Source organism: Microchirus variegatus (genome assembly GCF_963457635.1).
Source record: "Microchirus variegatus genome assembly, chromosome: 1".
Classification (NCBI taxonomy): Eukaryota; Metazoa; Chordata; class Actinopteri; order Pleuronectiformes; family Soleidae; genus Microchirus; species Microchirus variegatus.
This window is the reverse complement of record NC_139802.1, coordinates 47,228,333-47,244,230: the sequence shown is the minus strand read 5'-3', so window position 1 is coordinate 47,244,230 and position 15,898 is coordinate 47,228,333. Positions and strand designations below refer to the sequence as shown.

Genomic DNA, 15,898 nt, shown 5'->3' with positions numbered 1-15,898 from the left:
AGTGTGTGTTTGTGTGTGTGAGTGTGAGTGTGTGTTTGTGTTGGCTGCAGCCAAAACTCACACCACTCATCCGTCTGTTTTCCGTCTTTATTTTATTAATGAATTATTTAGTTCAAAAAATCAATGAAGAATCCTGTTTACACTGAATATAATTTGAAACGACTCGATTGGCAGTTGGTTTTTAAAAAAGTGTTTTATACTGTTCTTAAATCACTTTACCGCTAATCAATCAACTCATAAACAAACATCTTCCTCTAATTATTCAATAATAGCGATGTGCAATAGGTTAACGCGCGTTAACGCACGACACGTTTCCATGACGACTGACCGGAAAAAGACATTTAACAATCTGGAGTCACGGAAACATGACGTCACGAGCGTCAGTCGTCATGGAAACACGTTGTGCGTTAACGATTGACAGAACTAATATACAACAATAATAATAATAATAATATATTATATACAATAATATACTGAGAAATGCACATAAATTGTGACATTTAAATATATATTTCTGTATTTACTTTAAACATGTAACTTCACACATCAGAAAACTGGTGTATCGTTGTTTTTAGATCATGAAAAACAGAACACGCAGTGTGTGTGTGTGCATGCGTGCGTGCGTGTGTCTGTGTGTGTGTGTGTGTGTGTGTGTGTGTGTGTGTGTGTGTGTGTGTGTGTGTGTGTGTGTGTGTGTGTGTGTGTGTGTGCGTGTGCGTGTGCGTGTGTGTGTTGACCCTGACTGTGAGACTGTGCTGATTCATAAAGAGTTGAATGTGACCGTGGATCCTCTGACCTTCAGTCTGTCTGTGAGAGCAAAGGTCAGAGGTCACGGCCGGGTCAGGCTCATGAGCGAGTGAGGATTGTGGTTGACAGCAGACAGGAAGTGAGGGTTTTTTTATCGCTCCTCTTCATCACATGATCAGCTGCTATTGTTAGAAACACAGTTAATTGATCTAAAGAGCCATAAAACACACACACACACACACACACACACACACAGAGTGGATGTTTATTACAGGATCTGGTTGTGATGCTAAAATGCCCTCGAGGCTTTTAAAGCAGAGTGAGGGAAAGCTGATGATGAAGGGAGGGTTTGTAGAGAGAGAGGAAAGAGGAAGAGCAGAGTGAGAACATCTGGATCATCTCAACACAAGATTCTGCAACATCTGGAAAAATTCCCTGGAATTTAAGGTTCTGCTTTCATTTCACTTCTCCTCCGTCATGTTCTCTTCAAAGTCTCTGAGCTAATGTACGTACAGACCTTTACAGGCAAATCAGAGCCACGAGCAGCTAATGCTAAAGTGGTCCAGACCTGATCCAGACCTGATCCAGACCTGATCCAGACCTGATCCAGACCTGAGCCAGACCTGATCCAGACCTGAGCCAGACCTGATCCAGACCTGAGCCAGACCTGAGTCAGACCTGATCCAGACCTGATCCAGACCTGATCCAGACCTGAGCCAGACCTGAGCCAGACCTGATCCAGACCTGATCCAGACCTGAGCCAAACCTGATCCAGACCTGAGCCAGACCTGATCCAGACCTGATCCAGACCTGAGCCAGACCTGAGCCAAACCTGATCCAGACCTGATCCAGACCTGATCCAGACATGATCCAGACCTGAGCCAGACCTGATCCAGACCTGATCCAGACCTGAGCCAAACCTGATCCAGACCTGAGCCAGACCTGATCCAGTACTGATCCAGACCTGATCCAGACCTGATCCAGACCTGAGCCAGACCTGAGCCAAACCTGATCCAGACCTGATCCAGACCTGATCCAGACCTGATCCAGACCTGATCCAGACCTGAGCCAAACCTGATCCAGACCTGATCCAGACCTGATCCAGACCTGATCCAGACCTGGGTCAGAGTGTGTTCAGAGTGTGTTGAGACCATTTCTCTGTCACAGTTGTGTAACGATCATTTTCACACCAGTTGTGGCTCCAGTTTTTGTTTCCTGTCTCTGAGGAAAAACCTTGTTTTCGCAGCAGCTTTTTGTCAGATCTGTGTTTTCTGCCAAAATCTAGATACATATATAAATATATACAATATATAAATTATTTCTCTGCCAAACCTAGAAATAATTGATAGAATGAAATCTCCATGTGTAAATGACCACATGCTGCAGGATATTTAATCCGTCCTCAGTCCATTCCAGTCATGTGACTTGACCTAGTTTTCTCTCTCTCTCTGAGGAAGGAAGTGTTTCCTGGTTTTCTTTCCTCTTCTCACTCGTGTTTCTTTCACTCTCTATTTTCTGTATTTTAACTTAATCTGTGAGATGAACAGAAACTCACTGGTCATGTGTGTGTCAGCAGATTATCGTGTGACTCTGAATCATCGTCTTTCACATCCTCATTTTTCACTTTCACAAACATCAGCTGATGAAGGTCAGATTATATTAGTCATTATTATAATAATCTGCCTTCAAATATAAATGAATGATGTTTTCAGACTGTGGCTGATTTAAATCACTCATCACATCGTTAATCAATAAATGACTTCAGTCGACAGGAGGAGGCGTAGTTTGGCTTCGTGGAAAAATAATAATAATAATAAAAGTTGTGTAATGGATCCATTAAATCTGTCTTTTAACTGAAATTCATCTCTGCTTATTTTATTTTGACCTCGTCACAAACAGCAGAAATCTGATTATATTATTAAGGATCCAGAGGAAATTGGACTTGGTGAAGTGCAGACGTTAGAGTCTCTCTTGGTTTTCTTGGCCTAAACTCTTCATTCCTTCTCTGTAAACTTCAGCTCTGGCTTCGTGTCACACACAGATATTGAATCAGACGTGAACACATTTTACAAGCATTTTACTGTAAATGTGAAATCCCAGACTGGATTATTCCAATATTTTCCCCCCTCTCTAATGGAGCTTTGCAGTCGACAGGATCAAAACCACATAAATCCTTCTTTTCCTTACATTTAATGGCCTGGACTTAAAGAAACATTTCATCCAAAAATGTTGACTTAATCCCTGTTTTTTCAAACATGTTCTGTTCTGTGTCACTCAGGACTTTTTATTGTTGATCTTTTATTGAACGTCCAATAAAAAAGAGAAGCTGTTTTTCTCTCAGCTCATATTTGTCATGATGTTTATTCATAAAGACAGATAAATATTTAAGTCCTTTAGAGAGTTTAGAGTTTTTAAAACTAAACATAATCAATCAAACACATTTGTCATCGTTGCGTGTGTGTGTGTGTGTGTGTGTGTGTGTGTGTGTGTGTGTGTGTGTGTGTGTGTGTGTGTGTGTGTGTGTGTGTGTGTGTGTGTGTGTGTGTGTGTGTGTGTGTGTGTGTGTGTGTGTGTGTGTGTGTGTGTGTGTGTTTATGTGTGTGTGTGTGTGTGTTTATGTGTGTGTGTGTGTGTGTGTGTGTGTGTGTGTGTGTGTGTTTATGTGTGTGTGTGCGTGTGTGTGTGTGTCATGTGAGCTGCTGCTCTTGTACAGATCAGTGTGTCAGCAGCTTTTTAAATGTTTCCTTCTTTTATTCTCTCAGTTTTTTCTGAGTCCAGTCGCACGTTTGATTAAAGTGGTTTAACCCAAGGACTGAAGCCCTTGTCCCTCTGTGTGTGTGTGTGTGTCCCTGTGTGTGTGTGTGTGTGTGTGTCCCTGTGTGTGTGTGTGTGTGTGTGTGTGTGTGAACTCTTCTTCTTCTCTCTCCTCTAACCTCATCACCTCAGTCTGTCTTTGTTTGTCTTCAGACGTCGCTGCACTGAGACAAATGATTGTCATTAGTGAGTAAATCAGCAGCAGATCAGCTGATTTACTGTCACCTACCACCTCATTATACTGGTCAAGGAAAAGCTGCTCAATGCTGACTTTAATCTGGGCTTTTTGACCAGTGTGAATGACTTTAATCTGACTTTAATCTGACTTCAGTCCAGATGTAGTGGAAACAGGGAACGTTCTTCTTCTTCATCTGTTAATACAGTGATTACAAACATCTGTAATCTGCTTTCATTTGCTTGATATCAGTTTCTGTGTTTGTGCTGCTTCTTCCTGAAGGAGAAACATGAACCTGAACTACCTTCATTCATTCACTCATTCATTCATACCTTCATTCATTCATTCATTCATTCATTCACTCATTCATTCACTCATTCATTCATCCGTCTCTCAGCATTAATCACTTGTGTCAGAAGTTTACAGCTCTTGTATTTGCAGGTTTGTCTGATTGTGTAGCTGCAGACACACACACACACACACACACACACACACTTTGCTGATGTCTGTTGTTGACCAGAAAGTGCACCAGAGTCATTTGTGGGTGGAGCTTAGTCAGCGCTAGCGTTAGCCACAGCGACACTTTGAGCTCGTTGAGTTTATAAAGTCTGAAAATATTAAAATTCACGCATCGAGTTTCTTTCATAGAAATGAGATTATAGTTTGTGCTGAAATATATTTCAATATCTAACATAAATGTGTCTGTGATTTGTGATGGAGCATTAGCACATTAGCACATTAGCACATTAGCACATTAGATACCTTTGATATTCAAGAATAAAAAGCAACTAAATGAAGTGTAATCCCTGGATTAGAACTCTGTGGTTTAGAGAAGACCTTACATCTCAAACTGTCTCCTTCATGATGTGAGTCTGAAGTTTCAGTTTCAGTTTGAATAATAAGTCAATAATAAGTCATTCAGTAAAAAAATCCAGTTAAGTTTTTATTGTCGGGGAAAAAGTCTGAGTCAAAAGTGAATAAACAAATGCAGGTTTTCTTTCTTCTTTTGTCAGTGAAGAGAAAGAGGAAGTTGTGATGTGGTTTGTTTTGGCTGAACCTGAGAATTATGTCTTCAAACCAAGGTCTTCATGGATATCTGTGTCTGTGGATTAACAGAGGAGAGACCCTGAGGACACTGATGCTCCTCTAATTCATCCAAGGCAGATCAGATTAAGGCTGTGGAGAATCTGTAGTCACAGTGGAATGCAGGTTAGCAGCTGTAACACATGACATAAAACACACACATGTCACTGAAGACACACAGTCCATGTCTGCTTCAGTTCTCTGGTCCTGGTCTGGTCTGGTTTCTCCTGGAGCCTCAGGCTTTGAGAACTGAAGAGAACTAAGTCAGGCTTGAGTTTCAGTTTAACAGTCGAGGTTCTGAAGGTGAAGAAGGCGTGAAATCAATCCACTGTGTGTGTGTGTGTGTGTGCGTGTGTGTGTGTGTGTGTGCGTGTGTGCGTGTGTGTGTGTGAATGGCCTGCAGTGATCTGTGCTTTGTTGTTGTGATGAAATAAAAAAGAGCTCGGAGCTAAAGTTAAATTGCTTTTTTCTCAGTAAAAAGGATTAAAGACAGTTTTGCTGATGCAGCAAATACTTAAAGATAATCTGGACTTTGATGCTTGGATTGTGATGATGATGACGATCACAGATGATCATGTGATCACGTGATCTCAGATGATCAGATCATGTGTTGATTTACTGTTTTTAGTAAAAAACTAGTGTGTGATGATGTCACTGAACCTGAGTTTTCAGAAACGAAAATAACGTGTTTGGATTCTATCGTTTAAAGGAGAATCCATCTGTCATTATTTTACTACACTTTATATATATATGTGTATGTATATATATATATATATATATATATACATGTGTGTGTATTTAACTGTAGAATAATAGAGAAAAACATTCCATCACATACTGAACTCACAGTAAAACAAATGTACTTGAGTTGTGAGAGTTGTATTAATATTGAAGGTCACACACACACACACACACACAGTGTGAATGACATTGACGGTGGTAACCGTGGTGATTGACGGCTCCTCCCTCTGATCCCTGGAGTCTCGTGTGGGAAAGGTTTTTATTTTTTTTATTGCACCTGGGAGAGTTTTTAAAGGCCCAGTGAACTTTGACCTTGGTCTTGATCACCGTGGTAACGGGAGGTGGACGACGTCTCATAAACGCTGTGGTGTAATTCAGAGAAAGAGTTTGTGCTTCTGTTGTAAAGTCACTGAAGCTTCAGCGATGGAAAGTTTGCTTCTTATTGGTCGACGTTTACGTGCCTTTGTTTCATCAGCAGCTTCTTTTATTAGACGTCTATCAGTAAGAAAAAGGCTCTTTTCATTAGAGGATCCTCTCAAAGTCTTCATTAGCAGCAGGTTGTAAATGCTGGCTGTGCTTTCATTAGCAGCCTCTCTTTAATGAGGGAAACCTCCAGCGTCTTTTCTCTCCTCTGATCCCCCGTGATCGCCGCTCAGGATGAAGCTGATTGGCTGTCGGAGAGAGAAGCTTCAGCTTTTCCACCCAAGATTGTTAAAGCCCACGAGACGCTGACGTTCACGATCAAACATTTGTGTGATCAAGGTCCTGAAGCAGAATCAGAAGCAGCAGAATCAGCAGCAGCAGAATCAGAAGCAGCAGCAGAATCAGAATCAGCAGCAGAATCAGCAGCAGCAGAATCAGAAGCAGCAGAATCAGAAGCAGCAGAATCAGCAGCAGATTCAGAAGCAGCAGAATCAGCAGCAGCAGAATCAGAAGCAGAATCAGAATCAGCAGCAGAATCAGAATCAGAAGCAGCAGAATAAGCAGCAGAATCAGAATCAGCAGCAGAATCAGCAGCAGCAGAATCAGAAGCAGCAGAATCAGCAGCAGAATCAGCAGCAGCAGAATCAGCAGCAGCAGAATCAGAAGCAGAATCAGCAGCAGCAGAATCACAATCAGCAGCAGCAGAAAGCCGTTCTCTGAACTTCACAGACTCATGACTCTAAATGATTTTTCTTGAAGCACAGGTTTTATTTCTTGGAAACAGTTTGTTCTGAAGAGAAAAAGCTTCTTTTTCTGGTTTAATTTGAGTTTTTTTTAAACGTATATATTTATATTTCAGTGCAGTAATAACAGAGGAAAATGTTTCTCTCTGCGTCGAAGCTCCAGGTGAAATTCCCCGTGTTTGAACTCCGTCCCGTGGGAACATGATTCCACTCCTTGTTTTGACGGTGCAGTGTTGTTTCGGTGGAGCTGCCGTCGGCTTCGTTTACGGCTGATTTTTGTGCGAGTGTGAGTTGAGCGAGAGCTGGAGCTCAACATGTGAACGTCTTAATGTTTAGTGACACAGAGCTCTGCAACATGTGTCACTGTTTGACCTTTGACCCCGTTTGTACAACCAGGAATGTGGTTTGTTCCTGGAGAAAATTAGAGGAGAATTCTTATTATTATTCTTTTCATTTTTTTATCACAAACTGCAGTGAAAAGTGTTTTGTGCAGGAAAAATCTTTAGAATAATAATAAAAAGCTTCATATTGATTTTCCTCTGGTGCACAGATGTTAACATGAGATTATATTTGGATTGGGATTTGTTTTAATGCAGTGACTTTGTGTCCATGTGTAATCTGACATAAACACCTCGGTTCCATCATGAATCCAAACTGTGAATCTGGATTCTATCGTCGATTTGTCTGCAGATGCTTCAACTCCTGCAGAATCACAGTGAATGTGTTTGATTTTGATAAAGAGAGTTTTACAGTTTATTAAAACACACATTTATCATCTGAAATACAAACAGATTGAAGTTATTATTGTAAAGAGGAATCAACGTGAATCATGATTCTCATCAGGTTAAAACAACGATGTTATCGTGTGATTTCCAGGTGAATGTTGGTGTGTTTGCTCGTCACAGATCTGAACTAAAGAAAGAGTTCTCTTGTGAATAATAACGTTGTTTTCAGAGCCTCATATATATATATATATATATATATATATATATATATATATGTATATATATTTATATGTATATATATAAACGCTCACAGAGCAGCAGTAACACAGTCACTTTTTTTAAATGTCACTCTCTGATCCACATTCTTTCTTCTCAGAGCCTCAGCTTCACTCTCTCCTCTTGATATTTACAGGAAACCTAAAGGTCTTCAGTGAATAAAGTTAGGATTTGCAGAGATGAAGGAGTGACTGTGAATACAGAGTGATGCAGGAGTGACTGTGTGGATAAAGAGTGATGCAGGAGTGACTGTGTGGATAAAGAGTGATGCAGGAGTGACTGTGAATAAAGAGTGATGCAGGAGTGACTGTGTGGATAAAGAGTGATGCAGGAGTGACTGTGAATAAAGAGTGATGCAGGAGTGACTGGTTAGAGCTGAGTGAGTCGTCCATGTTTTAAACTAGAATGATTGATAAATGGCTCATTTGGTTCCTGGTGACTCTGCTTATTTCTCTCTGACTCTGTATCTGGACTCTGTCGGAGGGTGAACGTACGATCAGAGGGTGAACGTACAAACGCTCAGAGGGTGAACGTACGGACGCTGAGGGGTGAACGTACGTTCTGAGGGCGAACGTACGCTCAGTTGCTTCATTGTTGCACATAATGACTTCCCTATTGAAAATGACCTCATTGACCTCAGAGACAGACAGTGAGACGGTCTGGACCAAAGCCTCAGGCTCTGCAGGCTCATCTGACATCACACACACACACACACACACACACACACATGCACACACACATGCACACAACACATGCACGCACATGCACACACATACACACACACATGCACACAAACGCGCGCACACACACACACAACACATGCACACACACACACACACATGCACACACACATGCACACAACACATGCACGCACATGCACACACATACACACACACATGCACACAAACGCGCGCACACACACACACAACACATGCACACACACACACACACATGCACATGCACACACACACACACAACACATGCACACACGCACAACACATGCACACACACACGGACACATGCACACAACACATGCACGCACATGCACACACACAACACATGCACACACACACACAGACATGGACACATGCACACAACACATGCACACACGCACACACACACACACACACACACGGGTCACACGACAGCTTCTCACACACAGATTATAATCTGAGGTCTATGGTGCGACTCCATGTTCCTGACATGTACAAACACTTTGACCTTTGACCCCTGAAGTCTTTGTTGTTAAAGCTACAGTATGTAACTGTGTTGTTTGTTCTCCAGGAACAGAAACAATGTTACGTTTGATTGATTTGCTGGAAACAGACTGTGGGAGCGTTTGTGTGTATACAGCAGCAGAGCAGAGGTTCTTCTCTGACTGAACTCTTCTTCTTCTTCTTCTTTCTCCTCAGGGTTCCTGAAGCCCCAGTGCTCACTGGCGCCCTCTATGGAGCGAGGTCGCTCAGGTGAAGCGTGTTCCTGCTTCAGCGGCGTTTGTCCTCTGCATCAGCGGCGACTGTCGTCAGGAAACAGTCACTGTACGTAAAAATTCTTCTTACTCAGACTCTGACTCTCTGTGAGGTGAACAGTGATGAAGCTGCAGTTTGTCAATGATTTGAAAGAAAGAAGAAAACGTTCTTATTTCACTTTAATCGTCTTGTTTCAAAGCTTCAAAGACTCAGAAGAGATCTGGGATTTTTTCACTCTTTGTGTTATTTGATATAATTATGAGATTATCTTCTTATTGATCTCATCAAATCAAATGACTGATTAGTAATTATTGCACAGACACTCACAGACACACACACACACGCACACACGGACACACACACAGACACACACACACACACACACACACACACACACACACACACACACACACACACAGCCTCTGGTCTTCTTCTTAAAGACTGTGTTCTGTCTGTACTCTGTGATTAATGGCGTCTTTGCATGTGGAGCTGCAGTGATTGACAGATGGTTCTCAGAGCTCCGCCCCCCCTCAATAGCTCCGCCCCTTCCAGCAGAGGTGATCAGGTTCTGATGCTGAAGCGTCTGCACGTGTACTTTTACTTCAGTGATTTTATCAAATTCAGGAAACATTTGTAAAGTTGAGTTCTTCTCAAATTCTTTGTTCTGTCTGAGTTTAAATCATTTTCTTGAGTTTGGTCTCTGGTTTTTGTTGTTGTTGATGTTGATGTTGATGTTAAACGTTGTGTTTGTCTCTGATCTGAAGAACAAACTTCTGCACGTATCCGTGTTTCCGTTGTGCGACCTGAAATGACGTCCCTGTGGAAACTCTTTTTCACTTTGTTTAGATTAAATCCAAACTGTTCCATATTAATCCAGCGATGATGTCATAGCTTCTCTGTGATCAACAGAACAAACACCTGAGAACATGAATGCACAGTATTTCACACCTGATGTGAACAGGAAGTCCTCAGCAGATACTCAGTTTACTTTTTCCTTTTAAAGCAGATTAAAAGTGTAAAAGTCTGTGTTTCACTGGCAAATACTTTTTCACAGACAAGTTTGAACAGGAGTGAGCTGCAGTTTTTCCGCCCGCCTCGCCCCCATCTTTGTATTTAAAGAGCTGTCATGATTGATTGCAACATTAACCCTGAAGTTAAGGTGGTATTTTTCCCTCACTGCTCTGAGAAGAGTCGTCTTTGTTCACTTTTCTTTGCTCTGTTGTGACTATTTTAAGGAGATTATTTTGTCTAAGACTCAGAGTCAGAGTCAGAGTCAGAGTCAGAGTCAGAGTCAGAGTCGGGGACAAACTGAGCACATTTGACTTTTCTATTTGTTGTGTTGCTTTAGTTTAAAGTGAAGTGAAGTCGGTGCTTAAACAGTAACAGTCGTAACAGTAACAGTGTGAGTGGACGCTGGGCTGTAAAGTTCCTGGAGTCTGTAATAATGATGAGTGTAATTGTGTCACGTGTTCGTCTAAATGCAGCAGCGTCGTCCTCAGAGTGTGTGATAGTCGTCCAGCCTCAGCATCAGCATCAGCAGCAGCATCAGTAAAAGCATCAGCATCATCAGCAGAGTTCCTGCCGCTCGACTCCGGCCACAATGACAAGCTGCGGCGGGCGTCGCGAGGCGTGCAGCGGTGACGAGGCAGGAGGATTCTGGGAAGGTTTGTGATGTGCTGAACCTCGGGCTGAACACTGATGTGGCTCAGCTCTGGTTTCAGTGGTTTCACATTGTTTAGCGTTTTGAAAAACAAACTTTTACTGGAAAGAGAGCGTGAGAAAGCCGGCGCTCCACGACCTCTTCTCTGCGCTCGCTTTTCCACCGAATTATTTCTGCAAACGGGGGAAAAAAAGCCATCATTTAGGGTTTTTTATTTTTTTACGAGAAAACCGAGTCATGATGGGAACAGTTTTCTCTTTTTTTTGTGGACTTGTGGTGAATGAGGTGAGAGAGAGGCAGAGCGTAAAGAGAGCAGCCATTGAACAGAGCTTTTTTCAAACAGGCCTCACAATGAAGGCCTTGTGCTGTGATTTGCTCTGTCCTCAGCGAGCTGAGCAAAGGAATGGAAAAGATTATCCACAGGAATGTCTGCGCTGCCCTCAAACAGAGCGGCCGCCTCACCGGCCAATCACAAGCCAGCATGCAGAGCGGCGGGCTAATTTTTTCCTGATGAACTCAGCCGCCTGCTGCACACTGAAGTCTGATTACCAACGCACATATGGTCTGTGTTTGGAGGAGAAATGACAGCAGCAATTCTGCTGCAGAGGAAAGAGGAGGAGGAGGAAGAGGAGGAGGAGGAGGAGGAGGAGGAGGGGGGGGAGGGGGAGGAGGAGGACGAAGGTTCCCCTCGTTTTGGTCTCATTAGCTGTGGATAAACTCGAGTGTTGTTTGGATTTGATTAACTCCAGTTGTTCTGCTCGTCGTTGAGGATTTAAAATAAAAGACTTTAAATGAGATTAAAGAGCAGATATTTTTCATCATCAACATGAATCAGCTGATTATTATAAACACTCATAAGGCTTTTTTGATGAGCTGTGTCTGTGGGGGGGGGGGGGGGGGAATCATGATCGTGATTCTAATCATCCACGATTCTGAATCGATTCAGAAACTTCAAAAATCGCTTCTTCTTTTTTAATTTCTATTTTGAAAAACCACACAAACACCAGTTTGTGTTATTTGTGAACAGTTTATTTTGTAACTTCTGGGAGAAAAAGGCAGCGATTATATATAAATGTCATTTATACGTCAGTTGTTGGTGAAAATAGAACTTTTCATCTGCACTTTTTGTATCATTCAAATAAAACTCGTGGTCATTTATCGTCCACAGTCGCATGAGAATGATTCTGTCAGTATTCAGAGGTCAGGGCAGTGATGTGTGTTAGGGTCAAACACAAAGGTCACATGACACAAAGGTCACATGACACAAAGGTCACATGACACAAAGGTCACATGATCACGTCTTCACTCCTTCTAAAGCACAGCAGTGTTTTCATGACTTCATTAGTGCAGAATCAGCTCATGAATCCTGACAATGAATTAATGATCTGACTGCAGCCAAACTCTGTGTGAATGATGTCACTGACATAACAGTGTGTGTGTGTGTGTGTGTGTGTGTAACGGTGTGTGTAACGGTGTGTGTGTGTAACAGTGTGTGTGTGTGTACAGTGAAGACAGATCAGTCTAAAGACTGAGGTTTAGGTTCGTCTCAAAGTGTCTCCTCATGTTTCCTCATGACGGGGTCGTGCAGAGGTCACGGGGTCATCGAGAGGTCGTCTCGTTAGCCTCGCGGCTCTCTCTCTCTCTCTCTCTCTCTCTCTCTCTCTCTCTCTCTCTCTCTCTCTCTCTCTGCGCTCTAATTGGCTGAGCAGACTCGGCGCTGACCGCGGCTGTTTCTCAGGTCAGAAACCAGAGGAGCTGAAGAACGCCAAGTTACAGATTATCATCCCTGCACACACACACACACACACACACACACACACACACACACACACACACTGTCTGGACTGGTCTTCAGCTTCTGTCTGTGTTGTTTTTAATTGTCTGGACTTTGTAAAAAACTGTCAAACTCTTTTCTTAATTAGATCAGAGTTTATATTAAACTTGTTTTATAGAAAGGAAACAGGGATGAGAAGCAGAAAAAGTGGATGATTTTAGTCCAGACTCTGGTTCAGTGTTTATATTTCAGCTCAAACCTGGAAACAATCACAGAATAATGAAGCTTATTGTTGAACATTTCACATTTAATTCAAAACAGCTTTGCCTCAGAGTTTTTTCTAATAAAATCACATGTTTCCTCTTGACGTCAGACAGTAAATATAGTTTTTTTTTTTCTTCAAATATAAAAACAGACAGAAAGTGTTTTAGTATCATGTGAAACGTCACCTTTTCTGTCTGTGGATTAAATGTTTGCAGTGAAATCTTCTGTCTGTAAAAACCTCAACGTTCAGTTACTGATTTACACAGAATAACCTTTACATTTATTTACCACAGTCCAACATTCACTTTGTTTTTATCTCCACTGAAGTTTGATTGAACGACGAGGGAAACGTCAGACTCTTTATATGATGTCATTCATTTATTTACAGCAGGAAACAGACTTTATATTTATCACAGTCAAGTCAACGTCTGAGCAAACAAAGATCTTATCAATCGTTTTGACCTTTGTTTGTGAGCAGCATCATTTCATCATGACCTCAGGATGAATCTGAATTATTAGCAGATTATCTTTAAAACTGAAAAAGAAACTTGTGACAGAGTGAAGCCTCTGTGAAACTGAGCAGCTTTGGTGGAACTTTGTTTACCTTCAGTCTTATTTTGTCTTGTCCATAAACTTGTCCATCAACGGCTTCAGGGTTTCCCCTCAGTGATGTTGCCCCCGGTGGCTGGCTGCCTTCACAGCAGCAGCATTAGCATTAGCAGCAGCATTAGCATTAGCAGCAGCATTAGCATTAGCAGCAGCTGTGACACTGATGTCAGTCGTCCACATCAGGTCAGTAGAAATCAGAGCAGCTAATCCTGTGATCACTGAGTGAGCCTTTAATTCCTGAGCAGCATCATCATCATCATCATCATCTCTGTGAGATACACACACATATATATATATATATATATATATATATATATATATATATATATATATATATATATATATATATATATATATATATATATATATATATATATATATATATATGTGTATAATATATATATATATATATATATATATATATATATATATATATATATATATATATATATATGTGTATAAATATATATATTTATATCATGTCATTGTTGAGAGGACGTGTCGTTGTCCCTTCACTCGCTCACAGTCGTTCACAGTTGAATTAAAGCTGCAGATTCATTGAGCTCAGAGTTGAATTCTCAAAGGTTGTCGTCATGAATTTAACTTTGATCACGGAAACACAAAAGAAACAACATTTAAATGTGAATCATCTGCAGTGGAACATAATTAAATGTCTAATAAATATAACATTCCACTTTAGCCGTCATTATATTTAGCTTACAGATAATTTATTCTCTTTTTTTGTTTTTATTCTTCCACAGTTTCTGAACAAACTGAGGAGGAAACTCTGCATTTTTTATTAGCATTAATTAAACATGAATAAGCAACTTCTTGTTCTTCAGGCTCCGTGTTTGTGAACAATATGTTAATCACAGCCATAAATATGAATGAGTGCTGATTCTGGTCAGTCCATAAAAGAAGGACACAATCAGAGGCTGAAGCTTAGTTTCAGTCCAACGCTAAAGTCAAAGAGACGAAGACGAGGACGAGGATGAAGACGTGGACATGGACATGTGTCCACGATGTGTCTCCTGACTCACTTCACTCTCTGCTCTGAAAACAAAGTTCTGCTGAAAAATGCAGCAAAAATGAAAGTGAGGAAGAAAAAATAAACGTGAAATCTGAGCGTGATTAAAAACAGGAGGTCTCTTTTTTGTTGTTTCCTGTCTTGACGAAGATGATGAAGAATGCAAACATGTTTGCGTTAAAAACATCTGGATCATCTGACGGCAGCAGGAACACAGACTTTATTTTCTCTCCAAACCAAGAGTTTCCTGCTTGTTTTGTTTCCCTTTGCTTTTGTAACCAAGAAGAACAACAAGAGCAGAATGAAGAGATGTTTGACTTGGACTCAGAGTTGTGTCGTGATCTGAACTCTGAAGACTGAACTCTGAAGACTGAACTCTGAAGACTGTACCCTGGGTCACTGGTTCTGTTCTGTAGACTTTAGAGATTTATGATCATGTCGTGTCACAAAGGTTCATCTCCCCGTGGTCAGCAGCAGAAGAATCCTCATGATTAGAACACAATCCCTCTCTGATCTCATCAGAGCATCATCTGGTTCTGGTTCATGTAGATCCAGATCATCAGGACTTTAAAGTCTGTTCATGTAGATCCAGATCATCAGGACTTTAAAGTCTGTTCATGTAGATCCAGATCATCAGGACTTTAAAGTCTGTTCATGTAGATCCAGATCATCAGGACTTTAAAGTCTGTTCATGTAGATCCAGATCATCAGGACTTTAAAGTCTGTTCATGTAGATCCAGATCATCAGGGACTTTAAAGACTGTTCATGTAGATCCAGATCATCAGGACTTTAAAGTCTGTTCATGTAGATCCAGATCATCAGGACTTTAAAGTCTGTTCATGTAGATCCAGATCATCAGGGACTTTAAAGTCTGTTCATGTAGATCCAGATCATCAGGACTTTAAAGACTGTTCATGTAGATCCAGATCATCAGGACTTTAAAGTCTGTTCATGTAGATCCAGATCATCAGGACTTTAAAGACTGTTCATGTAGATCCAGATCATCAGGACTTTAAAGTCTGTTCATGTAGATCCAGATCATCAGGACTTTAAAGACTGTTCATGTAGATCCAGATCATCAGGACTTTAAAGTCTGTTCATGTAGATCCAGATCATCAGGACTTTAAAGTCTGTTCATGTAGATCCAGATCATCAGGACTTTAAAGTCTGTTCATGTAGATCCAGATCATCAGGACTTTAAAGACTGTTCATGTAGATCCAGATCATCAGGACTTTAAAGTCTGTTCATGTAGATCCAGATCATCAGGACTTTAAAGTCTGTTCATGTAGATCCAGATCATCAGGACTTTAAAGTCTGTTCATGTAGATCCAGATCATCAGGGACTTTAAAGACTGTTCATGTAGAT

At 41.1% G+C, this 15,898-nt stretch overlaps 1 protein-coding gene across 1 annotated transcript in view; it reads left to right on the top strand.

The window, feature by feature from the left end:
* rxraa (retinoid X receptor, alpha a) overlaps positions 1-15,898 on the top strand; it is a 57,496-nt gene that overhangs the window by 7,196 nt on the left and 34,402 nt on the right. The window contains exon 2 of the mRNA XM_083900014.1: positions 9,140-9,265. Coding sequence (XP_083756140.1) covers positions 9,140-9,265 — 126 coding nt within the window. The remainder of the gene's footprint in view (positions 1-9,139; positions 9,266-15,898) is intronic.